The sequence below is a fragment of the Doryrhamphus excisus genome, linkage group LG21, assembly GCF_037039965.1.
Source record: "Doryrhamphus excisus strain RoL-2023G ecotype Guam linkage group LG21, RoL_Dexc_Guam_v1.1, whole genome shotgun sequence".
Lineage (NCBI taxonomy): Eukaryota > Metazoa > Chordata > Actinopteri > Syngnathiformes > Syngnathidae > Doryrhamphus > Doryrhamphus excisus.
The window spans coordinates 9,506,344-9,527,268 of record NC_136377.1 but is presented as its reverse complement, the minus strand read 5'-3'; the positions used below and the strand labels follow the sequence as shown (position 1 = coordinate 9,527,268).

The 20,925-nt window shown below is 44.1% G+C and overlaps 1 protein-coding gene across 2 annotated transcripts in view; it reads left to right on the top strand.

The window, feature by feature from the left end:
- The window catches only part of klf8 (Kruppel like factor 8), a 102,843-nt gene extending 84,490 nt beyond the window's left edge, over nucleotides 1–18,353 (top strand). Inside the window, exons 3-7 of one of the 2 annotated variants that reach the window (XM_058087900.2) lie at nucleotides 4,471–4,743; nucleotides 4,813–5,047; nucleotides 9,639–9,750; nucleotides 14,151–14,290; nucleotides 14,368–18,353. In XM_058087900.2, the coding sequence (XP_057943883.2) occupies nucleotides 4,471–4,743; nucleotides 4,813–5,047; nucleotides 9,639–9,750; nucleotides 14,151–14,290; nucleotides 14,368–14,549 (942 nt within the window). In that variant the 3' untranslated portion in view covers nucleotides 14,550–18,353. The remainder of the gene's footprint in view (nucleotides 1–4,470; nucleotides 4,744–4,812; nucleotides 5,048–9,638; nucleotides 9,751–14,150; nucleotides 14,291–14,367) is intronic. The other variant, XM_058087901.2, reaches the window with a different exon arrangement.
- Nucleotides 18,354–20,925: the final 2,572 nt, after the last annotated feature.

Genomic DNA, 20,925 nt, shown 5'->3' with positions numbered 1-20,925 from the left:
GAGATAGCATAAATTAATTGCGAGGCAAAGACAGGGTGACCCATTTTATGGCACAGTTGTTGAACTGTGAAGTGCTGGCAGAGTAGAACAGATTGAACTGCCACTGCCACGGCTGCTGAGCTGGTCGGTGAGCCTTTTCAGCCCAATGTTCTTACCATTTGGGGGATTTAACCTGAGAAAAATAAGCTGACTATGGCCATGGTTGGAATTGAAACAAACATGAGCTTAGAAGGCAAGGTTGGGTGTGGTGTGGTTGATGCAGGGGCGAGAGATGCTTGGGGGAGGTGTGGAAAGGTGAGAGAGGGGTGTGGTACTGGTGCTGGAAAGATGGGAGGGGAAGGGTGTTGGCGTGTGGGAAACGAGGGGAAAGAGCGCAGGAGTCAACTGATCACTCCCAGTTTCCATGGCGACACAAAAGCCTTTCCTGCCCACTCCCCGTCTTCCTGATGCCTCTCAGCCGCAACCACTTCCTCGCCTCTTTCCACACTAATTTTGCTTCATAATCACCAGCAGCACCATTTTCATAGCTTTTCTCTCTCTCTCTCTCTCTCTCTCTCTCGATGCTGAAAGCAAACTAACATGTTTCATGCAAATAAGCTTTTTTACTGGTGTTTCTTGAGGGAGGATCAAGATTTTGTATTAGTTACAACCTCAATATTTGCTGCCCCGCCTCCAGGAACTGTGGCACTCGAAAGAAGAGGCTGTAGTAGATGCTCCGCCCTCTCCTTTTTGCCCAGAGCCAAGCCATGCTCAACTGAACTGGACTCAGGCCAGCTCGTCTCTTGCAATGGAGATGGCTGCCGATCCCTCTTGCTTTTTACCCCCCATTCAAGCCTTTCTTTCTTTCTTTCTTTTTTTCTTTCTTTCTTTCTTTCTTTCTTTCCTTCTTTCTTTCTTTCTTTCCTTCTTTCCTTCTTTCTTTCTTTCTTTCTTTCTCTCTTTCTCTCTTTCTTTCTCGTCTTTTTTTCCTTCCTTCAGCAACCATTGTTTTCTTTAGCACAACAAGCGAGCCTTGGGATCCAAAAAGCTGATGCACGTTGGATAAAACCAAAATATCTGAATGATGAGAGGTAGCGGATGGTAGCATTTAGCTGTAGACTATGCTTATTTTTTTTTGTTCTCATTGTTTTTTGTTAAAAATGAGGATTCAGTGCTACATCACATTGTGTCATATGATTTAGCATACATAGTATAATACATAGCGTCAGTCAGGAGGCTTGCTGGTCAGGAGGCCTGCAAGTTCCCTGCTACTGGAAACCTGTAATCCAGTACTACCTGTTTCAGGGTCGGGTTGAAGGCGACTAAACTGTCTCCCCCACTATCTCCTTCTGGAGATTGCTGTGGAAGATGGCTGGACACCCTGATGGAAAGAAAAGCAAGATCCATCTACAAAAGCGCTGGCTCAGGTGAGCCAACAGTGGCCATCCAGCAAAACCAAACCAGGGTAGATGAAACTCGATAGCCTTGACAGGCCATTCATCTGGGACAAGGACAGTCTGATGTAAAACCTACGACTTGAGGACCTCGCTTTCACCGTCCCAGCTTGCTGACAGACAAGACAGCCATGACAGATGAACAGATGACACAGATGACACAGATGACAGTGTAACGGGTGGGGCCAGGACTGCGCTCACTGTACTCCACCTTAAAAGTCCATTGTGCTGGCTGAAAGGACATGCCCACGTTCACGACGCCACCAACTTTACCAAGCCCTGCAGCAACGGAAAGGGGCGAAAACAGCAGGTGGAAGTCACTGGAAGCCACAGTTCCAATCCTGCATGCAGGCAGTTCAGGACATTGGTCTCCTGATGTTGACCCGGAGATGACAGCATCACTCGGCAGCACCCTGAACGACCAAGCAGCCTTATCTAGGGACAGCACTGCTTGCTCCATATGGAGAGGGGCCAAGAAAAGGTGGCCTAACCAAAGCTTGTCTCTCATCCCCCAGTTGGCTTGCCGCGGTCAACAGGCATCTTCTCATGCGGTCGAACAACAACAAAGAAATGAAGGTACGCACCCACCTGTAAGGGTGCAAAAACAATGAAACTGGCATGCTGGAACATCAGAACCATGCTTGACCAAACTGACACAAACTGACCAGAATGTTGCTCTGCTCTGATTGCGCATGAACTGTGAAGTTTGCTTCCCAGAAGAAGGCAGCTTACAGGAGCATGGCGCTGGATACACCCTCTTCTGGTCAGGGAAACCTGCAACAGAAAGGCGTCTCGCTGGCGTTGCTTCCTGCTCAGAACCTCCATCGCATCCAAGCTGGAAAACCTGCCATCTGGTCTTTACAACCGCATCATGTCCATGCTCCTCCCACTGGAGAACAAGCAGTATGCAATGCTTTTTAGTGTGTATGATCCGACTCTTCAAGCTGAGTCTGCAAAAAAAGACGGAAAAAGTTTTACTCAGAACTCCATAGCCTTCTCCGAAGCACCCCTGCAGACGACAAGCTATCAATTCTCTGCTACTTCAATGCTAGAGTGGCCAAGACACAGTTGCCTGGAAAGCAGAACTTGGCAGACACAGAGTTGGAAACTGCAACGACAATGGGCGCTTGCTGCTGGAGTTCTGCACAAAGCAACAACTTGTCATCACCAACACAATCTTTCAGCAAAAGGACAATCTGAAGACAACCTGGATGCATCCTCGGTCTAAGCACTAGCACCTCATTGATTATGTTCAAGTACGTCCTTGAGACCTCAAACACATCATGCACACCAGAGTGATGCCCAGTGCAGAATGTCATACTGATCATTGGCTAGTGCGCTGCAAACTCAGGATGCACTTCAAACCTAAGCCAAGGAAGGGAAGCCCACTAGAAAACGTTCAAGCTCAGCAAGCTACAGTCATCTGAAGTGAAAGCTGACTTCCAGACAGGCTTACAGGCCAGGCTTGGAAACAACAGCTGCCCAGAAGATTCCTCTCCCGAAACACTCTGGGACCAACTGAAAACTACCATCCTGCAGACATCTGAAGAAGTCCTTGGGTTTACCACTAAAAGAAATAAAGACTGGTTTGACGAAAACAATGAAGAGGGTCCAGAAATTGCTAGCAAAGAAGAGATCAGCTCACCAGGCCCACCTGGCTCACCCGTCCTGTCCTGTGAAGAAAGCTGCCTTTCATCACATCTGCAACATCCTCCAGCTCAAGCTTTGAGTGATGCAAAATGATTGGTGGATCAACCTCGCAGTAAGAACTCAGCATTGTGCAGATGCTGGTGACTTCAGAGGCTTCTATGAAGCCCTCAAAACGGCGTATGGCCCCACACATCAGGCCTAGAGTCCTTTGCGCAGTGCAGACGGACAGGCACTCTTATAGACAAGGCTTCCATCCTGAACCGTTGGTCTGAGTACTTCCAAGCACTCTTCAGTGCTGATTGAGTTGTCCACGACTCGTTACTCCGCATCTCTCAGCTGCCAGTCAAAGTGGAACTTGACGAACCGCCTACTATGCAAGAACTTACTAAAGCCAAAAAGCAGTTGAAGAGTGGCAAGGCAGCAGGAGTTGATGGAATTCCACCTGAGTTTTGGAAACGTGGAGGCCCAGCGCTACGCAGCAAGCTCCACAAACTCCTTGTCTGTTGTTGGGAGCAGGGCAAACTGCCAAGAGACCTCCGCGATGCAGTCATTATTACCTTATAAAAGAACAAGTGGGAAAAGTCAGACTGCTCCAACTACCGGGGGATCACTCTGCTCTCCGTTGCAGGAAAAATCTTTGCTTGTGTGCTCCTGAACAGGCGAGTACCTATCATCGGTGAAGACCAGCTCCCACAAACCCAGTGTGGCTTCAAAGCGGGGTACCACAGACATGGTTTTCATCCTCTGACAGCTCCAAGAAAAGTGTTGGGAGCAGAACTAAGGACTGTATGTAACGTTTGTCAACTTAACCAAGACACGGTGAGCAGGAAGGGTCTTTGGCTAATCATGGAGCACCTTGGATGCCCTCCAAAGTTCCTTAGTATGGTCAACCAGTTGCATAAAGACCAGCACGGCCAAGTTAGGTTAAACAGCGACCTCTCTGAATTTTCCCCATTGTCAACGGTGTGAAACAGGGTTGCGTCCTGGCACTGACTCTGTTCAGCATCCTCTTCAGCCTGATGCTCAAATTAATGGTCCAAAAAGGGCTGATGGGACTACTACTTTAGCCTGACAGCATTCCTCACCACTGATGTTCATCAACGAGTTCTGAGATTACAGGAACAGAATTGTAATTTGGCAAAAATACAGTAAATCCAACAATTGTAACATTACAAGAATGTATTATTATGATAAGTTGAAATATTGTGCAGTTGTAGTAAAGCACTTTTTTCTGGAATATTTGTCATTTTTTAAAGTTTACTTTTTTGACTGTTTCCAAAATATTAATGAGGATATGTTGCATTTATGTGTTCATTTAATGTGTTATCATATGACATAATTTCAGGCTCCTAAATCTTGTTTTTCCTTTTCACTATGTTCTCACCAGCAGGCCACCATTGGTGACGAGCGCTCCTACCAGACAAACACCAAAATAAAGACGGAGTTGCCGACCTTCAAGGCCGAAGCATCATCGCCACAGCCCTGCACGGCCGAGGACCAGACTGAGCCTGTGGACTTGTCTCTCAACAAATCGCGCTCCTCTTCGGTGCCCACCCCCACCACCAACACCACCACCAACCCAGCTCCAGGAAGCGCTGTGACACAGCCCAACCTGTCTGCTACACCGGTCCCATCAGCGGTACAGTCCATAGGCTCCATGGTAAACATTATAATGAATCTCTTAAAATGTAAGCTAAAACAAGTAGTCCAGTAAAATGTTCTGGTCCAGGTTCTGTCCCCAGGATCCATTTTAGCCACGCAAGGTGCCGGTGGACAACAAATACTCCACGTCATCCACACCATCCCCTCAGTGAGCATGCCCAGCAAAGTGGGCCAGTTGCAGACCATCCCCGTGGTGGTGCAGTCTCTACCAGTCGTCTACACAGCCATGCCCACAGATGGTGTGGCGACCGCTGCCATCACGGTTCCTCTCATAGGTAGTGACGGACGGTCGGAAGGAACAGGTAAGAATGATACATGCGAGATACTTGCTCCTGTTGATTTTTTCCCTACGCTTTCCTTTCACTTATTTTAGTACAGTGTCAGATTTGCTATTGATCTTAATGTCAGACACATTTGTCCATATTTGCCATATGATGGATATTTTGTTGGTGGTAAGTTCAGTTATTTGTAGGGATTCGGTTTGGTCTGAGGAACTAAAGTGCACCAAAGTTCCCACAAATCACTTCAGTCAGTGTTGTTCCCGTTGTATATTGTAAGTGAATCTAATAATAACTCCTCAGTTTTCTCCAGTGAATCCCCCAATATGAATCAGTAAATCAATTTAAATGAATTATCTGAGTCTATTGTGTTTCTTGTAGTCTGCTAACTGGAGTCTATGAACGAATTCAGAAGAGTCATCTGAGTCTGTGGTGTTTCTGATGAGACCGCTGACTCGAGTCAGTGAATCGGTTCAGGAGAATCTTTTGAGTATGTGGTGTCTCTACTGAGTTTGCTGATTTAAATCAGTGAACCAATTCAAATGAATCATATGAGTATGTGGTTTTTCCTTTGAGTCATATGCCATTCTGTGAGTCTGCTAACTGGCCAGAGACTCATAGGATCCAAATTAATGTGGGCTTTGGATTCCTCATTCCGGATTCAGTATGAAAATTATAGTAGTTACAGTAATTACAGTAATAGTTGACAAGAAGTGTCATTGCTTAAAATATCCCAAGATATGTATAAAGGCGTGTCACCACAAGATCTGACAGGCTTGTTTTTCTTCATGCAAAGTTGTTGAATAACCACACTATCTGTCTTTTTTTTTTACTTTTATCTGCAACAACGCTTGTTCCTTAAGTTTTGTTAATCAGTAGCTTGTCTCAAGATCTGAGTTCGTACTTGACAAGTTTATAGTTACTGCTAGAGTGCAACGGAAAGCACAAAAATACACCTTAAATGTTGGACAGTATGGGTTATGTATGTTAACAGGTGTAGGTCATAATGTGTGCCGGGGCTAGTGCTACTCAAAGAGATAACTTGTTAAATATGACTTGCTATATATGTACGTACCTTGTTATATAACTTGGTATATATTATAAAAAATCCTAACCAGCCTGTGCTGTATGCTACTGCTATGGCAACATAATGACAAACAGAATCTGGCAGACACCATGATCCTGAGTGTACTCACTGAGTGCACTCAGTTGGTAAGCTGAGCTTGAGCATAAAGTCGAGAAGAGATGCTCATGGCCCCCTCATCTTACATTTCTGCCCAGTATTTCATCAGGAAATACACAAATTCAGCAATTTTACGATTTATTATTTTTAACTAATAACGGGCGCAACTATTTAAATCATATAAAAATAGATATTTATAATACAGTTCAATTGACAAATATTCATATGTACAGTATTTTCCATCCATCCACTCATGTTCTATACCACTTGTCCGACTCGGGTCAAGGGGGTATGCTATCCCAGCTAAATGCAGGCGAGAGGTGGGGGACAGGTTGTCATATGTATTTTATGTTATCATTATTTGTTTGTTATTTTTCATCATGAGCCTCCCTGGAGCCACACAGTGGTCGAGTGGTTTGTTTGATCTCTCAAATCTCTTATTGTTTTACTTGGGGATTTTTTTATTTGTTGTATTTATTATTATCCGATGTGATATAGTTGCCTGTTCACGCTTAATCACAAAAAAGTCTCAAAGGGTTTTACAAGCTGGCAACAATCAACGACATCCCCTGATCTGAACCCCCAACCGGGCAAGAAAAACTCATTCATTCCCATTTTGGGGGAAAAAAGGGGTTGAGAGGGTTTCATTGCCTCTTGCAGATTAGAGGCCAAATATAATTATTCAATGCCGACCCATCTTTCTGCCTCTGTCTTTTCTTTCCTCTTTGTAATCTCTGATTGCCTCATTCTTGAGGTATTGGAGCCAACGTGTATCACTATGTCCAAATAGCTAGTGTTGTTTGCTATATGCTGGTGCTTTGTAAGGTCCGGTGTAGGGATCGACCGATATGGTTTGTTTCGGGCCGATGCCGATTCCAATTTTTTTCCATCACCCTTAGCTGATGGCCGATTTTGCTTGGGTCGATATTTGTGGCCGATACTGCTTTTGCTCCCTCAATTTACATGAAAAAATGACAATGATAACAAATATTACAGGTCTCAAGTTTAAAGAAATATTTATTGAAATGTAAACAATGAACACAGTAGGATTCAGCTTTCTTAAACACACATTTAAACGGCATTATCAACTTTAAAAGGAATAAATATTCAACCATGTGCAAAACATTTCTGTCACAGTTTAAGTTTTATCTGGCATCGATGTGATGACTGCTCCTCCGCAGTGTGACGCACCCCCCACCTCCACACACACAAACACATCACACTGACACAATTTAATACGATGTATAAAACATTTCTCTCATCATTAAAGTTTGTGTTGTGCACGCTAAAGACCTCTGATAGCAGACATGGTTGCTCCAATTCGTTGTGTGTGTGCGTGTGTGCGCATACTCGGAGAGAGCGCACACACATAACACAACACGCATTTAACCTCAGCTTGGCGTTGGCTGAATGAAAGTCCTCCAAACACCATGGGACTGAATTGCCAAGGTTGCCATTAAAGCCGTGTTGGTAACAGCTGTACATATTAGCCTCCAACTACATCAACAGCTCCCTAATTCCAATGGTAGGCACTTTTAAAGATGAAGAATTCAGCAGCATTCCTGCTTTTCACACCCACAAACTAAACTATATTTTCAAGCACGTATATTGCATGCACTTGCCGTTCATGTTTCCTATTTCAAAGCCAATTCAATTCCCAATTCAAGTCTATCCTAAGATGACCAATAGTCATTCGAATGGTCAGTGTAATGTTGTAGAAATTATACTTGTAGATAGCAATATATGGCCATATATTTATATATTTTTCACTGTACTTCTTTAATCTTCAAGATACCCCCGTGCTGTAAGACAAATTCATCATATGGGGGTGCTATCCGGCTATTTTCTATGCCAATGTCTCTCTCGGCTCGCGGGGTGAAAGGCGGGTTACACCCTGGACTGGTGGCCAGCCAATCACAGGGCACATAAAGACAAACAACCATTCACACTCACATTCATACCGATGGACAATTTTGAGTCACCAATTAACTTAACATGCATGTTTTTGGAATGTGGGAGGAAAACCCACGCATGGGCAGAACATGCAATCTCTACACAGAGATGCCCAAGCGGAGAATCAAAGCCAGAGCGTTAACCACTTGCCTATTGTGTAGCTGCTACCTTGTCTTGTCGGCCATAATTAGGGAAGGTCAGTTTTAACATTAGAACCCCGAAAAGGGGTGGACCACATACAGGAGTCTCTAAATTTTGTTTTAATGTGTGGTGTCAGAGTGGGAAGGGAAGGAGTCATTGTCTCCAGAGACAAAGAGCACTTCTTTTTGGTGTGTGTGCGTACACGTGTGTGTGTGCGTACACGTGTGTGTGTGCGAGAGAGAGAGAGAGAGAGAGAGCGCGACCCCTCCTTTCACCAACACACACCACCTTGCATCCTGCATCATACTTTATTAAGTGCCCCTCCTTTGCAGTCCTCCCATGCTGGGTGGACTGTGTTTGGCTTGCGAGGTGGGATTTTTCAATAGACACTAATTGTTGTTTCATTTTGATGACACTTGTGCAGTGCCTTCTGAGTCACAAACATGTCATTGTTATGTTTATTTTTAAAGCAGTACAAAGTTTCATTTGATTAACTGTCACTACATAATCATGAGTAAAATAATGTAACATAATTTAGAAAGATGTAACATAGCACAATGTAACAAACAAAGAAGTGTACCATAGCTCAGTATTCCATAATAGCTACATAACGTTGTGTAATATCAAGTAGGGAAAGGTAACGTAGCAAAACATGACGCAGGGTAACATGCAACATAAAGCAGCATAAAGTAGTATAACATTACTTTTGTTTTCTATTCAATTATATACAAAGTCATAGTCGCATAACATTGAGGTTTCTGTAATGTAAAGTGCAATATAAATAACATTTATTATTATTCTTAATATTATTACATACGTGTAACGCAAACCATGCAGTACTGTACACACTACATTGCGTAAGGTGTTGTACACAGATGACTTTAAAGAAATAAACAATTACATGTGTTTCTGTGCAAAATCTTAAGCTGTATTGTCTGTTGCATTACATACGATAAAGCATAAGGCAAGCTAAAGAAAAATAAAAACTCTTGCAGTTATCCACTAGTCAGACTTTTCATAAAATATATCCTTTGACATTATTGCTAATAGGTGGTGCTTATGCTTATTAATACTGTTGTATGTTTGATTTCATTCTAGACAAATTATCGGGTTACATCAACATCAAAGAGAATATTAATATTGTTTTTTTTTTACTTTGGCCTCTTACATTTTTAACTCTTTACATAAACATTTGACAAAATTCTACTAATACTAGTAATTTCAGGTTCCAAATGGTGCTGACGCTCGTGATGGAAGCATCCATTTTATTTACTTATATCCAGTTATAGACCCAACTCCCTTTCTAATTTCCTTTCTCTCCCCTCTGTTATGTATTAGTTCGTATTAAGCCAGGTTCGACATCTCCAGTGGAATATCGAAGCGAGAGCGATGCAGAGAGTGGTACTGAGTCTGGATCGGCCTCCCTAAGCGCCCAGAGCCTGGACACAGGGTGAGTTCTCTATCAGGCTGGACTGCAAAGTCCAACTACACGTGGTTCTTGGGTTACTGTGTTCTGGGTTTTAGCATTTTGTGGTTACATACTACATGCCTCCATAAATTTTTGTTAACGTCAAAAAGTTTGCCCACCGCTGTGTTTGCCCAACACAGCCATCATTAAGGATAAATATCTAACTAAGCAGCGCAGTGGTCTTATTGTTTTATTTGTTCTACTTCTTCTATTTCTCCCCAATACGATGCAGCGAAAGGCAAGGAGTTTTTTTTTTTAAACGGTACTGTTTCATTTCATTCTTGTAGTAGATCTTTTTGTTATTGTACTTTATATGCCCTCCATGTGTAAAGTGCGAGTGATTTAGGAATTGATTCGGGCATCATTTTAAAAGATGCAGCTGACACCAAAACTTGACTTGTATCACGGTCTAGGAATGGAACTCCTATGGAACCTGAGGACTATCTGTATATGTTTAACACATGTATATTAGGCTGTGTTTTCGTTGGATAATTTTCAAAGTGACACACCTGAAAGTTTCATCCCTAAAACAATCCAGACATGGACAAAAATTATGTTAAAATACAATTCATGTGACTAATGACATGACTGCAGTGGACACTTACAGTATATACAATATAATGAAGAACATGGAGACTGAAATTTAGCATTCCCACACCTACAGTATTTGGGTGTGGTTGTGTAACTCTAACGGAAATGTCAAGTATGAACATTGAAAGTTAGCTGTAATTTGTAAGTTAGCTGGTAGCTGTAATCTGCATGCACACTAGAGCAAGCACGCCTCAGGTCAGACGTCATACACAGGTAGAACCACAGTGGAGCATCCTCACACATTCAGACCTGAACACACACAGTATAATTCGTTAATGTTAATTCCACCCATGGCCCGCTTGTTGTTGGTCACAGTGCTTAAAAGGACTTGTGCTGCTAGCTGTGAACCCAACTTTATAAGAGTTGATAATAAAAGGCGATCTTATCTTTTTAAAAGTGTTTTCGGCGCTGTGTGTGCCCAAATCTCCTACATGACCCTGTGTGAAAAAGCGATAATATCCTCTGTTAAAAAATAAAAGTAGTAATTCTGATATTCCAGTATGGAAAAGGTTATAAAGCAATTTCTGACTCTTGTTTATCTATGATACTGGTTGTAAATTCTAAATGTCTGTGAATAAAAAGCCTATTTAGGAACATTAAAAAAGGAATATTATTAAAAAATTGCCACAATGCACCTTTCCTTCATGAAATGTACAAATGAAAACAACTCAAACATAGGCCAATTGTGATAAAACATTTCATCCAAATTGCAAACCTAATGTCACTTCATTTCTCTTTTAAAACACATTGAAATACATAAAAATTAATCATTATATTACAGTAAATATTATTTTATTACAATACTATAAACTATATACAATACTATTTCCACAGTTTTTGACTGTTTAATGAAATTTGCGATTTGTCCTACTTTTTCGATGGCCACTGAGCGCACGACGCACCGTTCTCCGATGCAAAGAGGGCTGTATGGATGTATTTGGATGTATTTTCCCTCTTTTTCTTTCACCTCATACTTGCTCCCGAATGCTGATACTATTTGGGAATGCATGAAGGTAAGATTTGATTACTTTGAGTGCTAATGTGCATCATTGTGGTAGTTTGATGCTAAATCGCTAACGCTAGCAAAACACTGGACTTCAGCCAGGGTCATCACATTGACAGCTCGTCAATAGCAGCTGGAACTCCAATTTAGCTGGCAGTTCAATGCAAAAAATCAGCAGAGATGTAAAAATGGGTTAGTTGGGCCTCTCTTATGCCATGATAGCACTGTATATGACTGTGGGTGTGGGGTGGACGGCAGGTGGGGTGGTGCTCTGCGTAGCGCTGGCCAGGATTGGTGGGGGGTGCTTGCTTGGGGGCAGGGTGGTGGGATCTGGGTCGTGAGGGGACTTTGGCCCCCGCTATTTGCTGGTGCCTGGCTGGCGCCCTCTGTTTCCGGTCTAGTGGTGGTCTTACCGCCTACGGGGGGTCCGACTCGGCTGGTCGGTGGGCAGACGGCATATGTGCAGATGACAGGTCTGCGCCGTGGCAGAGGGCATGGCTGGGGGGGTTATTCGCTTTTTGTGTCCGCGGGGGTGTCGCTCTTCTTGTGAGCTCTGCCGTGTGGACCATGTGTCTCTGTCCCACCCTGGCGCTTTCAGCTCACATGCCTTGGGGGCGTGGTTGTGCTCTGCTCCATGTGGGTCCCGGTTCGCCTGCAATCTCGGTGGTGTCGCTCCCTTGGCTGCCATGGTGATGGATGTGTCACCAAGGCGCAGTCCCTGCTGTTCTGGTGGTTGTGGGGCCTGTCCCCGGGTGCGTGGCTTGCCCTGGTGGGGCACCCTGCGTTGGGGCAGCCAGGGGCCATCGCTGGGGGATTTGGCCGGCCGGACTGGTTGCCATGATGGGCCGGGTGGGGCTTGTGGTCGGTCCTGCAGCCCATGTCTTGCTGTGCTGGCTTGCCCTGCTCAGTTGGTCGGTATTGCAGGGTGGGCGTGTGGGGCCTCTGTCCTCCCTGCTGCATTGCACCACCTCACATACACTTATGACCAAAAGTATTTGCTCACCTGCCTTGACACAAATATGAATTTCAGTGCCATCCCATTCCTAACCCATAGGGTTGATGTCGGCCCACCTTCTGCAGCTATTACGGCTTCAACTCTTCTGGGAAGGCTGTCCACAAGGTTGAGGAGTGTGTTTATCGGAATTTTTGATCATTCTTTCAAAAGCACATCGGTGAGGTCACACACTGATGTTGGTGGAGAAGGCCTGGCGCCAAGTCTCCGCTCTAATTCCTCCCAAAGGTGTTCTATCGGGTGCAGGCCAGTTGGGCCGAGGCTGAGTTGCTGTTGTTCTAAAACTCTTCCATTTTAGGAGGAATGTTTAGGAGCAAGGAAATTGGAAATCTGGATTTGTTTCACAGGTGGCATCCGTTTACAGTTCCACAACGGATTGACCTCGCTCCTGGGAGCGGCCAATTCTTTCACAAATGTTTGTCGAAACAGTCTGCATGCCTAGGTGCTTGATTTTATACACCTGTGGTCAGGCCAAGTCATTCGGATACCTGATTTTGACCATTTGGATGGGTGAGCAAATACTTTTTTAATATAGTGTACATGTAGGACCTTGCGGGGTGGTCTGCAATTGGATGTGGCGGGGGTGAGGGGTTTCCTTGTGGCTGCTCCTTTGCCCTCAACATTCCTCTGGCTCAGTCACCCTTCAATTTTAACCGCACTATAGACACTCAGATCTTGGGGGGGTCTGGGCATGGGACCCACCACAGCTCAGATGTCCTCCTAATTACCTCATATGTACATATACACACATACACCACACATAGGTCAGCCCTTTGGAGCAGGCCTTTTTTTAATTGCACCATCTACACAATACCATCATTACACACACAGGTGTGGTGTGGCGGGCTGGGCTGGAGAGCCTTCTGCCTCCCCCGTGGTGGCCTGGGCTGCGGGATGATTTGGTCTGGTTTGCCTAGCCTTCCTGGGGGTCCCGCTGGGACCAGCTGATGCTGGGGCTTGCCCTGGGGGAGCGGTTGGCGGTGCTTCCTTTGGACTGTCCTGGGTCGCGGGCACTCCCGTGCCCTTGGAGGGAGGGGCGTTCGGCAGTCTCCAGGCAGTGGGCCCCATGCTGTGTATTTATGTGTGTATATGTATGTATATATGTGTCCCCTCTTGCTCCGGTCCGGCCGCTCAAACTTCGCATCACAAAAACATCAAATAAAGCCAAATAAAATTTCATCGAACAGGGAAGGTATAGCCTCCACTTATCCCTGGCAGAGCAAATCTGTTTGGCATGTAAGGGCATTTAGATAAATAATACTATCTGCCCCAATGGCTGGACGGGACAAAAAACCAACAAAAAAAAAACAGTACAGAAGTTGCTCCATCACATCAAGAGGAGCCAGTTGAGCTTGGCTTGGGCATCTAGTCCGGATGCCTCCCGGACGCCTCCCTGATGAGGTATACTGGGTCGGGAGAAGGACCCGAGGCAGACTGAGGACACGCTGGAGGGATTATGTGTCACAGCTGCCCTGTGATCACCTTGGTGTCCTCTGAGTGGAACTGGAGGAGGGGGCTTGTGGCCCGGAAGTCTGGGCTTCCCTAATGAGACTGTTGCCCCCTTGACCCGGACCCAGATAAGAGGAGGAAAATGGATGGATGGATGTAACTAAATATACAAAGAAAAATAATGACCTATGACCAATCCATTACATTTCCAGAAACTAGGTTTGACAGTTCGAAATCCACTTTGGTGCCGTATACAAGTCTCAGCATGTCTTTGGTACCCCTTCTGGTCACCAGCTCACACTGATCCTTGTTCCTCTTTCCTTTCAGATCAGTTATGGACTTGGAACATGTTGATTCAGACTCTCCAGACATCAAACGGAGGCGGATCCACATGTGTGACTATGTAGGCTGTAAAAAAGTTTACACTAAAAGTTCCCACCTCAAAGCTCATCGGAGGATACACACAGGTAAGAATGAACCAAAACAATGAAGAGAAGGGTGGACAAGGATTAACCGGTTAATGTTAGTTATCCTTTCATCCCAGGTGAGAAGCCCTACCACTGCACCTGGGAGGGCTGCACCTGGCGCTTCGCCCGTTCCGACGAGCTGACCCGGCACTTCCGCAAGCACACAGGAATCAAACCTTTCCGCTGCACCGAGTGCGACCGCTCTTTCTCACGCTCTGACCACCTGTCTCTGCATCGCCGTCGCCATGTCATGATGTGAACTTTCAACTTCCATACCCGATTCACCTCGCCCCCCAATTCCTTATAAAACAAAACATTGTGATGTCACAAAAGACTGTCAGTACATCCTGCACTGGAGGCTACACCTCCTTAATTCTCAACATCTTCATCTGGAAATTTTGCAAGAATCCGAAATGCGTCACTATTAGTGGAAGCTTCCGGAATGGTGTTCCGTCCTTCCATCCAATGTCGGGTTTCACCTCAGTAACTCATTCTTTTCCAAATATTCCGTTGCAGAAAATTCCACTTTTAATCAAAATCAATTTTTTTCACATTTGTTTGAAACGCCCTAATCCTCAGCTGAGGTGATTTTTATTTTTAAAATTGACATCCCCATCCTTTCTGGTGCAAGGCTGTACAAGACTGTGAACTTTTGTATTAATTATTAACAGTCTTTTGCATCTTCCTCTCCTGCACATACAACTTTCTTCTTCTTCTTTAATGAAAAAAACAGTATTTTGTGTGTTATATTGTTACCTTCAGTTTTGACGTTTTTGGCTCTTTTGTGATAGTTGTTAATTACTGATCACTCGATGTCTTTTAAAGGCTGTGAAAGAAATAGACAAGAGATTACACAAATTCTATCACAGGGAATATGGGAGTGTGTGTGTGTGTGTTTTGTGTTTGAGTGTGCATGTTTTAGATAAACACACAAAACATAATTTACCTTATTTTCAAATTTGCGTTCAAGGCACTTTGACGTCCTTTGCTTGGTGAGCCTTAATCACAGAAGTCAATCTTGAAAAAATAAATACAGTAAATAAGGGTCAAACTTTGAACAACTGACAGCGTATGCACAGTTTGTCAGAAATCTTGATCTTTGCATTGTAAGCTTCCATATTTTTTGTTTTTAATGTTATGGAAACTAGTTGGCGATGTATCGCATCATCAATTACATCATTGCAAAGAGTTACATTCCAACTCTTCCATAGTTTTGATAGCGAGGGTCACTGTTGCCTCTTGTGGTTCATATTGGTACTACAAGCATGTCACACCTATAGGTCCATGTATTTTAACAATTACAGACCTTTCAAACTGAGATCCCGCAAAATCACCACTTCAGTTGTAAGAGCAGGGGTAAGTAAAAAAAAAGTTGACTTTTATGCCAGTTTTGACGCACGAAGCAAATGCTAAGATCTTTAGCTTCAATAAAAAATATACAATTTTCACTTCTTCCAACCCCTTTAAATTAGCTTGAAACTAAAAGTAATTAAATAAAAGGACATTCTCATATTTATACTCTCATATTTAGTTAACCAAGTATTTAGCGGGTGAGCAAGCACAACTCCATAGCTCACAAATGCTGGATCCAGCCATAGTTTTACTCTTTTACTCATAGTTATTTACTCTTGCGTGCAATGTTTTGCGATTTGAAGAGCAACAGATAATGTTGGACCACTGTCAGTGGTTCTGGGAGACACCAGGCACTGTGTCGGGCTGCCAAGGTGGAAACAAATGAGGAGACTAAGGCCCTGTCCACACGTAGTCGGGTATCTCATCAAACAGAGTTATTTTTCCACAATTTGGCCTGTCATCCACAGGAGTCCGCAGATATTTGGTACTAAAAACTGAGGTTTTCCAAATCTCCGGCCAAAGTGTGGATTTGGAGAAAAATATGATTATGTGTTTAGATATGATAAATAAATGGAGTTTCACGTTTCCCAGCAACACCGTGGATTCCCTCAGAACTGTGTTGATTGTAGCTATTTTTCAAGCGCCTTTTGCTTGCTTGTAGTTGCCAGCCCAAATATTGCCTCACTTTAAAGAGCAGAGGCGAAGAAACACTGAGGTCGGCCATCTTCACTCACAATAATACACAACAATGGCAAAATATGGTTTAAGCTGCTTTTCTGCTTTTGCATTCTCACCAATTTGTTGCACAAACAACATTGTGCACCTCTTAGCCACACCCAAAGCTGTTAAAAATCACCCAATCTTTTTTAGGGCTTTTTTTTGTCTTTTGTGACTACTTTCTGTTCAGCATCCCTTTTTGGCTTCAACTAACGACGACAAAACAAAAAATAAGCACATCTTTCTATAAGAGTATATGCATTTGATGGCAATGTTTCTTTGTAAACTGTTGATAGGAACATGAAAGTACAATGATCATAAATAATGAAGAGATAGAAAAAATGACATGTACATAAATGTATATAATCAAAAAGTGCAAAAAGAGTAAAAGTAATGGGTGAAGTTCTATTTTTAACACTGACTATATAATGTGAACATAATTGTTTCACCCCATCCTCCTCTTTGTTGGTTTCATCATGACTTCTTTTTACAGAATTAGTTTTTATAGTTTCTTACAAATAATAATAATGGTCCCACTTGTTGTGCATACTTGTGTTGCATGGAGGGTTGCTCTTGTTTTTACATTAGTAAAGTTGGTGAGCATGTGTCTGTGCTAGACATCAGAATTGCCCTCAACGACATGAAGAAGAAAGAAAAATGTTAAAAGTTTGATATTCTGCACAAAACCTTTAAAATATCACTTTAAAAATGTCACGTTAGCCTCAGGCCAGCTTAGCAGTTAAGCAGTTTTTTTTCAAACGATATTTGTAGCACCAACTTTATCCATTTTTTTTTTTAGCGAAAGACAATTTAAACTAAAAACAATGGCTACCAACTGTGACTATTGCATTGCCAAGTGTTAGTGATACATGCTGTATGATAATACGGAAAACTGTTGTGATGCTAACATGGCAGCGGGGCCTTTTTCGCCTTTTTCTCAAATGCTTATAGAGCATATAGAGACATATAGTCTTTGTGTCAATTTTGAAGCAGAACGGATTGTGGTAAACATCGGTGTTACACGACAACAAATTCAATCCTTGTCCATATGCTAAAAACAATGTAATATCTTTGCGTGTATCTCAAAGCTACACAGGTTGCAATAAATATCAGTCTCTTTTATTTTCACTTTTGACATTGCTATTATCCACAAGACTTCAAAAATCATGAATGCAGCGTGCTAATATATTAGCGATGTGGGCATATGATTAAAAATGGCCATTGTGACCATGTCTTGAATGTAGAAAAACAACTGGCATTCAAGTATTGTTTGTCTTTGTATACTAGCAAAAATTAAGCTTGTGGAGCAACAATATTGCATCAAAAACACCAAATCAGAATATTCTCATTGTATTCTTTTTTGAGATATACATGATTTGATGCATATTTTCCCAGAAGCTTGTTTAACTCTAACTTTGGGTATCTTGATAAAAAAAAAAACAAAACAACAACAACAAACACTATGTCTCTGTTTGTGTATGAGTGCCTCAATCTGCTACGAATCACATCTATTAATTTTCTATTCACTGCAGTGCAGTAACTTACGGGCCAGTACAACCATTATATTTACTCAGTACAATGCAGTAACGGCATCAACCACTTATCATGGTTATAATAATACAACTAATAACTAGTTACTTTGTCACCTTCCTCTTTTTTTCTTTTTACAGAACAAAAGTGTGTAAAGCCGAGTCAGGAAAAACAAGCTTTTTGATATGGTGTTTAAAAGTCTAAAATGTTTTTCCACTCCATGTATAGTTGTGACTATTCCGCCCCTGTTTTAGAATAAATAATGTTTTTGGTGCAATTTAATGTGATTTATGAATGTTATTTTTTATTCTCCACTGACTCCTGGAGGATTGTTTAGACTTTTGTTATACTTTTGTTTTTAATTTTTAATAGTCAATAGTCAATATTGTCTCTGTTCATGTTAATCCTAATAACATGGGATTTTCCAAAAGTAAAGGTTAAAGTCAAAAGTTGAAAAACTGCACTTTCCCCAGCATGTTTTTATTTATTTATTTGATTTCTGTAAAGAAATCAAGTTTATTTTCAGGTTGCTTCAACTGCACTTTCGTGGTGGTGTGGGAAACCTCTTAAACCTTCATGGGGAAAGTGACGTGAAAAGCCACATTTCCGACATTCTTTTCAGCTGTCATGATCTTGAGGTGAAGCTATCGAATGTATGTATGTATGTATATATATATATATATATATATATATATATATATATATATATAATTAGGGTGCATCAAATTTGAATGGGAAATTTTCATTTCATAATATCAATTTGGCTGGCATTTCATTATTTTCTAATGAACATAAAAATGTCTTTTGCAAAGTTTTGAGGAAATCCATTGAGATTTAGGGGTGCCACCTCACATATAAACTTTTGCAAAATTTCGGAAAATGTGGAATTTCTAGTCTAATTGCCGAAAAGTTGCAGGCGAGCGCCTGGTGGTCGGGCCTTCACCCCTGGAGCCTGGCCGGGCCCAGCCCGAAGAAGCCACACAGGATCTCCCCCTCGTAGACCCACCACCTACGGGGGCAAACATAAGGGTCCGGTGCATTGTGTGTTGGGTGGCGGGTGCATGGGTGACCTGGTCTTCGGCGGCCAAATCTGGTTCTTGGGACATGGAATGTCACTTCTCTAGTGGGGAAGGAACCTGAACTTGTGCGAGAGGTTGAGATATTCCGACTAGACATAGTCGGACTCACCTCGACCCACAGTTTGGGTCCCGGAACCAAACTCCTCGAGAGGGGCTGGGCCTTGTTCTCCTCTGGAGTTGCTGCAGGGGAGAGGCGGCGAGCTGGTGTGGGCTTGTTAATAGCCCCCCGGCTTGGTGCCTCTGTGTTGGAGTCAGCCCCGGTGAACGAGAGGGTCATTTCCCTACGCCGTCGGGCTGGGGAAAGGGTCCTGACTGTCATTTGTGCGTACGCGCCAAACGGCATTTCGGAGTACCCGGCCTTCTTGGAGTCCATCAGGGGGGTGCTGGAGAGCACCCCAGCTGGTGACTCCGTCGTTCTACTGAGAGACTTCAACGCCCATGTGGGCAATGACAGTGTGACCTGGAGGGGCGTGATTGGGAGGAACGGCCTCCCTGATCTGAACCCGTGCGGTGTGATGTTATTGGACTTCTGTGCGAACCACAGTTTGTCCATAACTAACACCATGTTTGAACATACGTAGGGATGTCCATAAGTGCACTTGGCACCAGGACACCCTAGGCCGCAGGTCTATGATCGACTTTGTAGTCGTATCATCAGACCTGCGTCCGCATGTTCTGGACTCACGGGTTAAGAGAGGGGCTGAGCTGTCAACTGATCACCACCTGGTGATGAGTTGGATTAGATGGTGGGGTAGGATGCTGGACAGACCTGGTAGACCCAAACGAGTAGTGTGGGTGTAGGGTGTGCTGGGAACGTCTGGCAGAGTCTCCCGTTCGTCGAGTCTTCAACTCTCACCTCCGGCAGAGCTTCACCAGCATCCCGGGGGAGGACCGGGATATTGAGTCCGAATGGGCCATATTCCGTGCCTCCATTGCTGAGGTGGGTGACCGGATCTGCGGCCGCAAGGCGGTCGGTGCCAGTCGTGGCGGCAGGCCCCAAACCCGATGGTGGACACCAGAGGTCAGGGCTGGCGTCAAGCTGAAGAAGGAGTCCTATCGAGCATTGATGGCTTGTGGGACTCCGGAAGCAGCTGACAGGTACCGTTAGGCCAAACGGTCCGCGGCTTCTGCGGTTGTCGAGGCAAAAACTCGAGTGTGGGAGGAATTCGGTGAGGCCATGGAGCACGACTTTCGGTCGGCCTCAAAGAGGTTCTGGCAAACCATCCGGCGCCTCAGAAAAGGGAAGCAGTGCCCAGTCCACACTGTTTACAGTGGAGACGGGGGCCTGCTGACCTCGACTGGGGATGTAGTTGGACGGTGGAAGGAATACTTTGAGGCCCTTCTCAATCCCACTGACATACCTTCCATAGAGGAAGCAGAGTCTGAGGACACATACGTGGACAGTGCTGAGGTATCTGGGGTGGTTAAAACGCTCCTCAGTGTCAAAACTCCGGGGGTGGACGAGTTCCGCCCAGAATTCCTCAAGGCTCTGGATGTTGAGGGACTGTCTTGGCTGGCACGTCTCTTCAACATTGTGTGGAAGTCGGGAACAGTACCTTTGGATTGGCAGACCGGGGTGGTGGTCCCCCTTTTCAAGAAGGGTGACCGGAGGGTGTGTTCCAACTATGGGGGATCACACTCCTCAGCCCTGGGAAAGTCTATTCCAGGGTGCTGGAGAGAAGGGTATGACTGTTGGTCGAACTGTTGGAAGTTACAAGAGGTCCAATGCGGTTTTCGTCCTGGTTGTGGAACACTGGACCAGCTCTACACCCTGGGTGCTTGAGGGTGCATGGGAGTTTGCCCAACCAGTCTACATGTGCTTTGTGGATCTGGAAAAGGTATTCGACCGTGTCCCTCAGTGTCCTGGTGTCCTTTGGGGGGTGCTCCGGGAGTACGGGATTAGTGGCGCGCTACTATGTGCGACCCGGTCCTTGTACAAACGGTGCATGAGTCTGG